Source organism: Pygoscelis adeliae, unplaced genomic scaffold (genome assembly GCF_000699105.1).
Source record: "Pygoscelis adeliae isolate BGI_AS28 unplaced genomic scaffold, ASM69910v1 Scaffold294, whole genome shotgun sequence".
Lineage (NCBI taxonomy): Eukaryota > Metazoa > Chordata > Aves > Sphenisciformes > Spheniscidae > Pygoscelis > Pygoscelis adeliae.
This window is the reverse complement of record NW_008824722.1, coordinates 3,305,183-3,316,918: the sequence shown is the minus strand read 5'-3', so window position 1 is coordinate 3,316,918 and position 11,736 is coordinate 3,305,183. Positions and strand designations below refer to the sequence as shown.

Genomic DNA, 11,736 nt, shown 5'->3' with positions numbered 1-11,736 from the left:
ATTTTCCCATGGAGCTATAGACAAGGCCTCTCAGCCATTGTCCGGAAGAAAAATTTCTCCCAGCCTGGGTCTCTTGGTGGCCCCACTCTGTACTGAAGGCCACTTTCCAGGCCCACTCCTAATGTAGCTCTTTTTCTTAATCTTTTTTCTTCACCCGTAACTCTTTTTCTTCACTTTTGTTTGCAGAGCCATAGACAAGACTCCTTAGCCTTTGGCCAGAGGAAAGATTTAACCCAGCCCAGACCTCCTGGCAGCCCCCACTTTGTTTTGAAGGCCTCTTTTCAGCACTGCTCCCAACTGTAGCTCGACACTCTTTTCTTTCTTCCTAACCCTTACATTTTTGGTGAGCCAATGACAAGGTCATGAAGCCATTAGCAAGTTGAAACATTTCTCCTAGCTGAGGTGTTTTGGCAGCCCTCACTTCCTCTTAGTAGTCCCTCTCCATCCTCACTCCGAGTCAGCTGCATGGGTTCTCTTTCTTGTCCTCTCAACCCTAATCCTAATTTTCCAGGGCTGTGGTAGACAAGGCCCTTCAGTCATTGTCTGGAAGAAAGACTTCCGGATCAGGTTTCCTGATAGCCCTCACTTTACTTTGGCAGCCACTTTCCAGCCCACTAGAACTTCAGCTCCTGGCTTTATCTTTCTCCTAATCCTCATTCTTTTGGGAAGCTGTACACAACGTCCCCCAGCCATTGCTGACAATAAGATTTCTCCCAGCCCAGGTTTCTTGGCAGCTTTCACTTTCCTCACCATCTTAAAATAAGGCATAATTGTAAGATGGTAATTATGTAAATAGTAACAATTAAACATTACCTCATTTCTAATTATAGCCTTTGTAAAACTGTATGTCATTTGGCCTGTCATAGATTACACTTGAAATGCATTATGTTTGAAAACTGATGCCTTTAAATAGTTAACTTCTCCAAAGCAGACAAATAGTTTCCAGTTTTTCTTGTTTGCAACTTTAAAGGTCTGATACAGAAGTTTTTCCTAAGATGTCTGAACACTGCATGGTTTCCTTGCCCTGGAATCCTATATATTCTGTGTCTGTTGGGAAGAGTAACTTACTGAAACTACTATTGTAAATGTTTTTAAGCGTTCCTGATGTTTATTCTGTAGTGTCACCTTCCAAGATCATTACCCAAATGATGATTCCAAATCATTAGAATGCAGAAGAATCTACTAGTCGCTACATTATGCTGATAGTTTTCCCTTACTGTTTGGAGCAGGAGTATTTTCTGGTTTGGTAGAATGAGTTAGATGTTTGTTTGCTCGTTGCAAATGGACAAATTAGCATATGGTCTTCCCTTAATGTGACACACACATTTATACAAACACACATACATAGTCAATTTAAAAATTGTCTCTATTCTATATATAATTCGTGAGAATTTTGTGAGAACTACAAGGATTTAAATATTTAGTATATCTTTTTCATTTTATCTTGGATAGCTAAATTTTAACTAGCTACCGAAAGTGTTTTCACACATTAGCATAAAAAATGGCTGACTTGGCAGGGCCTGTACAGGTCCCAGGATCGTGCTTTGTGAGGGTCTGCCCTTCATCCATCTGACAAATTTGTCTGCCTATCAACTTTTACAGAGAACTTGGCTTGGTGATCAGAAGAGATGGAACTAATTCACTTCCTTCAGCCTCTTCTCCACTTCCTTCAGTTCTTTCCCTTAACTTTCCTCCTGTATGTGTCCTCAGCCACGCACTCAGCCTGTCTTATTTTATGAATGATATTTATAACTTCTTTAGAGTTTTTCTTAGTTGCAGAAAAAGCAACAAACCATTTTAAAAGATCCACAATCAAGTCAATGTTCTACAAAAATACTAAGTTAAGTTGTACCCAAAATGTAGGCTTGCTTTAAGTGCAATAAATTCTGATGTTTCACAAAATTTTGTTTCAAATGTAAAACACTTCCTTAATGTCTTTTCAACCTTAGTACTTAGGGCAAAATATCAGATTCTAAATACAGGACTATCTTTAAGTGATCTTATATGTAAACTAGCATTAACAAGCCTGGCTGGAGCTGGGGGAGATCCTGAATACCTAAGCCCAAATACCACAGTTTTAATTTACAATATGATAAAGTCTAAAACAGTTGACCTGATATCTACTTTAACAATGTAACTCTGCATTTTTTTCACACTTCAGTCACACCAAGTTTCTTTTTACGGATTCTGGTTTTTGCCTTTATATCTTACTGTAATTATGTCGGGTTGAATCAATCTGTTAAAACCAATGTTTGGGTTTGCTATTTTAGACTTTGGAAGACAAGCACGCTAAGGCAAATAGCGCTTTTTTTAATGCAACAAACCAAACGCAATGCTATTATTGATGTTAAATCTATAATATTTAACAATTGACTCCTTGCAGTTGAATTGGCAATGATTATGGACCGTTTATATGGAGGTGTCTGCTATGCTGGCATTGATACAGACCCAGAGTTGAAGTATCCAAAAGGTGCTGGCAGAGTGGCTTTCTCCAATCAGCAGAGCTATATTGCTGCTATCAGTGCTCGCTTTGTCCAGCTCCAACATAATGACATTGACAAACGGGTAAGTAAAATAGCATGGAACAGAATGGTTGTTACTCACAAAACTCTACAGAAATTAAAAACATCCTTATATTAATACTGTGTTGGAGAACACTGTAACCTCTGTTCTTCAGATGACATTTGTTATTATTTAAAAGCTTATTTAAGCAGCTAAAGCAGAGTGAAAAAATCTATCTTAAACATCTTAAATAACTGTTTAGCACTAAAACCAGAAAGTAGTTGGTTGTAAGCTCATTTGTTCTTGGTTTTGTTTTGAATTCTGAAGGTCAAACACTGTAGCATTTCCCAGCTTCTTCCTCCTTCTTTAGATGTTTGCTCGTTGTGCATCAACAGCTTTTAGTTAGTGGCTACTTACACAGCTTCTGCCATTTCTGCTATTATTTGGCAACATTTTCTCACGACAATTTACGTCTAGACTTGAGGATCCTAAAACAGAGGTTTATCACAAGTATAATAGGTAATGCTGACCTCAAAAGTCTTGAGAATTATTTAACCAAAACCAAATGCCAGTAGATGCTTGATAGGCAAAAAGGGGGAAAATGAGATGGTTTTGTTCAGTCCATATGACATCCTGGTTTCTAAAGGGCTTTTCGAGTTTAGAGTGAAGTTAAGGTATTTACTGAAATCTGAGTTGAAGACATTAAAAGAAAGAATTATTTAATTTCCAAGATTTTTTTTTTTTCCTTTAGACCTTCTGTCTTCACCTCTTGATTACATGTACAAATAACACTTATGTTTTTGAGGACTTGGCATTTAGGATTATTCAAAAGAACATACAGCATGCATGGCTGCTATGTATTTTCACAATAGGGATGGCTTGTTTTCCACTTAATCTAATATAAATTGTTTCTTAAGAAGTCAGCTTGACAGGTATTGGCTGTGTCTAGTATGTGCAGTATACATATAAAAACACATGGCTGAAAGTCCAAGCTCTTTTTACTTTCTCTTTAAAAATCTGAACTGAACTTTTTGTCAGATGAGATGAGGTCATGGAGTTGTAAGTCCTCAAACTATTTTTCGATGGTGCTACTATACCTCATGATTTTAACTAAAACAAGGCTGTTCCTAAATATTTCTTGTCCATTGAATTCTGAAAAATCTTACAGAGAGACTAAGATGATTAATTTTGGAGTCTTAATCACAGTGTTGAACCCTTTGAGATTTATATATCAGCCATGCATAAAAACTTGGGTTTTTTTTCTAAGCTTTAGGATAGAGCCACAAATGATGCTAGCTGGTAGTTTTTTCCACCAATCAGTACTTTTCCCAGTTGGTTGATTGATAATTTACTTAATTATCATCTTTATCTGTTTTTAAAATAGGTTTATCTGTGAGTTTGAAGAAGTGTGAAGTCTCTTAATCAGTCCTTAAATATTAGTTTTTAAATCTAATAGATTGAAATCCCTGAATTGTAGCGCATACATTCTTAAAATTATTTCATTAATAACCAAAACAAGAAAAGGAGTGAGAATCTCTTTCAGACCTTCAAAATTCATGCCTCGGAAATGTGAGTAGGTGGGGATCTAGAGATGTGCTGGACATTGGGCCTGCTTTCTTCCAACTTCATCTGAGACAGTGCTGTTTTATTTTACGTGATGCTTCTAATTTTAGTGGTAGGGCATCTGATATGCAAAATGCCAGTTATTCAGACTTGTTCCATGCAATACTAGTAGTACAGTGTAATTTAAAAAAAAAAAAAAAAAGATTGGCAGTTCTAGCTGTTCCATAGGCAAGAAATAGAATTCACTGCATAAGCTTTACTTCAAATGAGTAACATTTGTTGAAATGTGATCAGGATAAGCTGAAGTAAAATTCAGCGTAAAGCTGTTTTGTATAATATGTTTCTTGTTTTTCAACTTAGTATCTCATTCTGTGTTTCTTTAATACTGTATGTATTTAAGTGTAGTTACTGGAGTCAAGTTTTCCTTGCAATATACAAATTTTGCCAGACTAGCACTTGTGCAGTTACAGCAAAATTATTTACAATAAAAGCATGTATATTTCAATTTTTTCTGTCTCTTGTAATGTAGTTGACTGTACTTAAACCGCTTTATGAACAGCATCATAGAGCCATAAGAATTACACGTGCATAAACTAATGATTTCCCCAGAATGAATAAACACTCAATTTAAATGCGTAGGCTTGGTTTTATAGGAACAGACACACAGCAGAGAACTCGCATGTTGACAACTTCTGTAATAGTATTATTGCAAGTGCCTAGTCATGCATCAAAATACTGCTGTGTTTGGCACAAGTGCTTTAAAGCCAAAAAGAATTCCGGTCCTAAGACGTTTACAAGTGAGTGTAGGACAAAAGTCAGCAGCTCTCCAGCCTATTTCTAACTGATGGCAAGGCCGCAGTTGGAACAACTGTGAAATCTTACTACATTTCTAGAGCTAAAAATCTTTAGATAGTGATTTTTGTCAGCAGAAGGCAGAGTATTTAATACAAGTGCATTCAATCTTGTTTAATTTGAATCTTCTCTTCATTTATTAGTCTGGTCCTGCATTTTGCAAAAAAGTTTTTTCACAGAACACAAAGAAAGAAAGAAAGAAAAAAACCTCTCTGGAAAAAACCTCTGAAACTCACCAGACCTCTGAAGTTTAGGAATATAAGTTTGTTCTTTATAATTTTCCTTCCTAAATGCTGCTGCTCTCGCGCCCTGCCTCCGTAACAACTGTGTTCACATTCCTGGAGGTTTCTTAGACAGCAGCAAAATCCTTGGAGATGCTATTTTTACTGTACTTCCATCTTAGTACTTCCACATGCCTAACTTTTCCAAGAAATGTTGAATAGTTACCAAAGCGCACCCTTCTTTCTTGAGATTTGCTGACCAGTGAAGTGGTTGGTATGAAAACTTAACTACCAACCTCTTCGGGTTAATCCAGCATCAGTTGAAAACCTTCAAGAGAGTCAGAACAATTAGAATATTGTTCCTTCTGTTAGTTTTACACAGTTAGCAAAACGATGTAATCTTCTTACGGTTATTTTTCTTCTTCCTGGTGCAGGTGGAAGTGAAGCCATATGTGCTGGATGATCAGATGTGTGATGAATGCCAGGGCACTCGCTGTGGTGGAAAATTTGCTCCGTTCTTTTGTGCCAATGTTACCTGTTTGCAGTATTACTGTGAATACTGCTGGGCAAGCATACACTCTCGTGCTGGGCGAGAGTTCCACAAACCACTGGTAAAGGAGGGAGGTGACCGGCCCCGCCACGTCCCGTTCCGCTGGAGCTGAACCCCAGGCCCCACCCAGCAACAAGTACTGGAGTAGATAAAATCGAGTGAAAAGAGAGCGCTGCCTCAGGGCTTAGTGTTCTGGAAATCTGTGCATTCGTCCTCGACTTTAATGAAGATATGGGTCTTTTTATTACTATTATTATTATTATTTACAGTCACATTACTGAACTCAGTGTCCAGTATAATACAAACCGGCAGAGTGTAACTGTACTGATTTTGCACTTTGATTCACACAAACATCTGCTTGGTACCTTAATTTCCTACACAAGACTTGTCACTAGTGACATTATGTAGACTGCCATTCTCATCAGCCTTCACTGGGTTGATGTGTATGTGATGAAGATTTTTTTATTATAATTATTTTTATTTTTAAACTGGAGCATGCACTTATTTTCAGAAATTTAGACTTGCCCCTAGCAGATGATTTACCAAAGGTAATATTCACAAGTAGGTGGCAGATGTAGCAAAAACTTAAACGGATATTCAGCAATCATTAGTTTGGGTCATTTAGAGTAGTAATAACCCTTAAAGAAAATAAGCCTTTAGTTGCTCTCCATTTTGACTTGTAAGGATGATACCTCATAAGCTGGATCAGACTTTTTTCTTTTGTTTTGCTGAGGTTTATTTTTGTTTGTTTGTTTTGTTCTGTTGGTTTTGGGGTTTTTTTGTTAGGTCTTTTAGTGTTATGTAAATGTATGCTGCAATAGCTTTTGCTGCTATTAAAATGGTATTACTAATACCAGAATACTCTATTCAGGCTAGGGTATCAATTAAAAAATGAATATGTGATTAAAATAGTGATGGCTGCTGAAAGGAGATCAGTATAGCATACAGAAAAGCTTCCAAGGAAGGTCAATATTTTTTTGACTGCATGTTTACTTAATCAGGTTGCTGCATGCAATAAATTTTATATATGTCTAATATAAAACCTGCCCACAATGCACAAATTACGAATCTACGTAGGCTACAAAATACTCAGTAACAAAAAAAATTGATTACTGACTGGAGGAAGGCATGCCTCAGTAAATGTAATGCTTCTGAAATTAGGATCAGCCCATTACAGAACGACCTATATTACAACAAATATAAAAACTAGCTGTAGGATATTCTTAAAACAAATTTGTGGATGGTAGATGAAGTACTTTGCGGTGCTCTGTTATATATCGTGCAATTTATTTTATATAGTAAAGTGATTATGTCTAGTACTGTGATCAAACTTAACTGTTAAAGCCTCTGTATCCGACATTAACACATTTTTGACAGTTCATAACAGGTACAGAAACAGAAATGAGCTCTTAGTTACAATCTCTCTCCTAACGCTTGCATCATTTACGTAGCTGCAGACCTTGTTCAGAAGACCAAAGAGCTCATGCTAGCGTACATACACTACCGATTAGATAGTCTGTCAAACTAATAAACTAGGCACATTAAGAAAGTTAGGAAAAAAGTGGTGCTAAAGAAATGTCTGCATATAAAAGTAACATGAGATGTCTGCTCTGTGGATGTGGCGTTATCTCTCTAATCCCTGGATGCATCCTGTGAAGCTTGAATACAATTAAGACCTGCTAACACAGTGGACATTTTTTTAGCATGAACTATGGGGCTGCAGATAGCATATAAATATAAACACACTTGGTATACTAATGATTGTGAGAATGTGTACACTATTTCTTTCTTTTTCCTCCTTTGTTTTCGCAGTTCCGGGGACAATCTGACTGGATATGACACCGCATAGTAGATTTAAATGTTCCGGGTTTTGTTTGTTGTGATGTCCTTGTTTGTGTCTTAATTTAGTAAGTTGTTTTTCCCAATGTTTAGTTGCAAGTATTGGCTTTGAAAGGGTTTTTTTTCTGTTTTTGGGGGAAAAAAAAGAAAAAATAGTTTTTTACTGGTTTAAAATGCTTATTATAATTATCCCTTTTGAAGTTACTTCTGGGCGTGTTTGTGATATTGCTTTTCCCAGCCCAGGTGTCTTTTCTGTTTTTTTTTTTTTCATCTGTACAAGACATTTTGTTATGCACTACTTTTTGTATCTAGACAGTTTTCAACAGTCGGCTGATGATTTTTTTTAAAGAAAAAGGCATGCTTTCTGACTGACATGATCTTTTGCAATACCTCAATTTTGAAATATAGGAAAGAAAATGATATTTTCTAAGTAAGTTTATTCAGAAAAATATATATTAATTTAATTCTGCAAGAAAAATGATTTAACAGATGGGTAACTTTATTTTTTTCATGCTTATTTGAGTTTTTTTGAAAATGAAGAAGTTAGAGCTTTATAACTGTAATATTAAAGATCATAGCTAACCTACAGAAATCTACCTAATTATGTGAAAGAAGTAAACCTTTTTGAAGAAATACCCCTCTTTCATGTAGAAAAATAAACCCCAGAGAGAAAGAGAGAGAGAGAGAGAGAAGCTGGAAAATGTACAATATAGCATAATGTTGGATTAAATCTAAAACAAAATAATCATAAAGAACAGGTGTAAACACAAACTCCATTTGGTGCTGAAAGTTGTGAATAGAAGGTGAAAAAATATTTTCCCTTAATTTGTATATTTATAATCAAGTGTGATTATGCACGACTGACCAGAATTGTGAGAGTTCTTCTGTTTGTATTTTTTTAAAGAGAACTTTTTTTAGTTTATTAAATTATGACATGCTCCCTTTTGTTTTGTAAATGAATGTGCCCCTGAGTTGTTAATATGTTATATTAAAAGAGGGTCCTTCAAAAAAAGTTATTTTTTAAAATACGGAGTTCTGAACTGCAACTTGACTAAGAAGCCCCTGGGTACAACAGGTCCTATTGTGGCCTTTTCTGATGTGAGACTTGAACTAGTCGATTTTTTTGAAGGCTAACCTAACCTCGACTATTTGTTGTTATGTGCAATACTGTTTGTACTGTTTGTATAAAAAAAAAGAAAAATGAAAAGAAAAAAGGCATAAATCTTTATTGCAGATTTATTTTCATTGCAGACTTTAGACATTGTGATTCACTAAAATCATTTTTCTACTGTCAAATATGTACCTTTTCTTCATGCTGGTATTTTTTCAATAGTAATGTAGCCTTTGTACTGAGACAAATTTTCATTGTTATTTTTAGAAAGATTTTTTGCTAAGAAAAAAATTAAACATATTTACATATTTTTCATTTTTATTTCGTATTTTCTTTAAGGAGTGCTTTCTCAACCATTAATATAGTTGTTTCTGGGAGAGACTTTCATATCTGGTCAATGTCATTAATATTATTTTGTATTTTTACTTGGAATAAATTAATTTTATGATGCTAATTCTTTAAAAGTTTATTTTTTTCATTTTCAGTTATTTTTGAAGCTAAAATCTTTGTAATATTGTTACTAAAGTGTCTAGTTTTTTGAAATGCAAAGCTTTATGTATTAACTTGCTGATGTGGTTTACAATAGTGTGGCAATGATGAAAATGGTTGGTTATGTAAAGTGATTGGAAAATTGTAACAAAGAATTGGGCAATAAAATGACAGAATGAAGCAGAAAAAATGTGATATTTTGAAAAGCCTTTTCCTTTATCAAAATGATTTAGGGAGATAATAGGGATGTCACAGTACCAGTTCGCTGTCTAGATTTATACACTACCAGTGTTGATGAAATACTATTGCCGTTATAAGGAACTAAATCTATTGAAAGAATGGGTTTTTGACCCTGCCCATTCAGCATAACGCTCCATTACTTTTCTCGTCATGAACTCAATAAACTCGCTTTTCAATAGTCTTAGATTGAACCTCCTAAAATATATATTCTTCATTGTATTTTGCCACCGTGTTATTTATTTAATTAAATTGACCCTTTCCCGCACAACTTCCTTCCTGCATACGTTTATCAGTGGCAGCGTGGAGCAGACTGTAGGTACCCACATCATTTTCTAACGAAGTTACCACGTAGTGTTGGTAGCTGCCTAGTTAATGCAGAATAACGTATGTCCATCTCCTGGTAGCAATGCGGTAACCCATATTGCCACCACGTCTGAACGTCCGTTCAGCTTCTTTGTCTTTCTCCGTTCTTCTCTGCATCTCCTGTGTCCTTGTCCTTTTTTTCTTTTGTACTGGCAATACCAAGTGCCAGTATCAAAACACCTTTCATTCACCTCCATTTACATCACCTTTGTTTCCCCGTGCAGCCAGAAGAAACCCCTTCCTGAAGCCAGTGACTCTCTGTTCTGGCACCTAAACCAATCCAGACTAAAACTGGTGTTGCGTAAACAGGGCATACAATGACTTTCTCTGGACAAAACAATTACTTCAACAAGTTATTGATGACCTTTTAGACTAACTTACGCTAGAGTGTTAGAGTGGCTCATCTGTAACTTGCGGAAAGAAAAGTGTCCCGAGTTGGTCTGTTGTGTATCCTCTGTGTGTTCAGTTCTGTAAGTAATGTATAGACTAGATCAAATAGTGAAGTAAAATTTAGACTCAAATTAGGTACTACTGGTTGGAATGTATGCAAATTGCAAACAAAGGAGATTAAGGAATGAAGAGGGAATAAAAAAATTCCTGCTAAGTGGTACAAAGTTTATGCTTATATTTCTGCCTACATGCTTGTATTTTATAGCCTGCTAGCAAGGCATGGGCTAAAACAAATTGTATTGCAAATATGCAGTTAGCAAATAACTTTGCTGATTTCACTATCTGTTAGAGTAGCAAAAAAAGAAAAAAAAAAGAAAAAAAAAGGCACTTAACTGGGAAAAGCTCCCATGTTAATATTTCAGTATTGTGACATCTCTACTTGCAAGGTATGAGTGAAAGATTAGTCACAGATTTGTAGAAATGTCTCTTTTGTTTAATCTGGCTTGTATGTAGTTGCTTTTATGCTGGTTTGTATGATGTCAGCTAAACCCTTTTTTCTTTTCCTTCCTTCCTTTCTTTTTTTTTAAACCAGACAAACTTCTTAATCTCTGCTGCTATAGTGTTCTGTCATACCACAGAGTATTTTATATTCATGTTAGTGACTACTCTATACCCCAAAAGGGTAGCTGGTCAGAAATCACATTGGTCACACAATTCTGACACACTCAAATTTACATGAGAAAAAGTTTAGCAGTAAGTAGAGAACCAGGGTGCTAATAAGAGATAATTTCGGCTCTTTTTTTTTTTTTCCTGGACGTAGTTCTGTTGGGGTATAAAGTATTAGATATTTGTAATTTTACTGTCAAAATAATGGACATAACTTTTAGAGCATTCACAGCTAAGACCTCTGTACTTGTTTTTCAACTAATTTTAAATGTACTGTATCTTTTATTACATGTTCTCTTAGATTGTTTTTGCTAGTAATTCTAACAAGGCTTCTTCCTTTTTGGCTTGGACTAATGCTTGTATGGAACTGCAGTACTGTGACTAAACATGGAGCTCAATGCTGCTATTGCTTACAACTGCTTAAACTTTGTAGTTTGGACTTTATTTTTTTCTGTAATAACTTATTAAATATAGTTGTATGAAGTACTGATATTTGTCATCCTTTGCACATGCTAAGGAAATCCTGGGATATGCATTATGGGAATGTAAACGAGCTGCAAAACCCCCAAATCTTGTATTGGAAAACTGTTTGCACTAGATAAGGTTAAGCAAATACACACCTTACTCACATGCACACAAACTATCTTTTCTAGTTATTTTATAATACAAGTATATGGTCCACTTACGTTTTCTCCTGAAATTAGAAAAGCCACCCTTGATAAGGCATTTATTGTGCTAAGCCGAAGGAAAATACAAAAACACACATTACGGAAATATTTCTGAGAATGTAGTTTTCCCCACCAAATGCAGTATCAAGTGCCTTGAAAAAAGGAACTGTTGAATTACTTTCTCTGAATTTAACAAAAATTGCTGGCTAACTTACATTGCATTTTTTTTTATTAGCAGTTTAACAATAGCTGCAGGCTAGAGATTAGACTGATCAGTTAAAA

General features: G+C 35.5%; 1 protein-coding gene across 1 annotated transcript in view; it reads left to right on the top strand.

Moving 5' to 3' along the window:
- CPEB3 (cytoplasmic polyadenylation element binding protein 3) overlaps positions 1–10,951 on the top strand; it is a 99,782-nt gene extending 88,831 nt beyond the window's left edge. The window contains 2 exon segments of the mRNA XM_009323264.1: positions 2,384–2,565; positions 5,573–10,951. Of these exon segments, the coding sequence (XP_009321539.1) occupies positions 2,384–2,565; positions 5,573–5,800 (410 nt within the window). The 3' untranslated portion in view covers positions 5,801–10,951.
- The last annotated feature ends 785 nt before the right edge of the window (positions 10,952–11,736 follow it).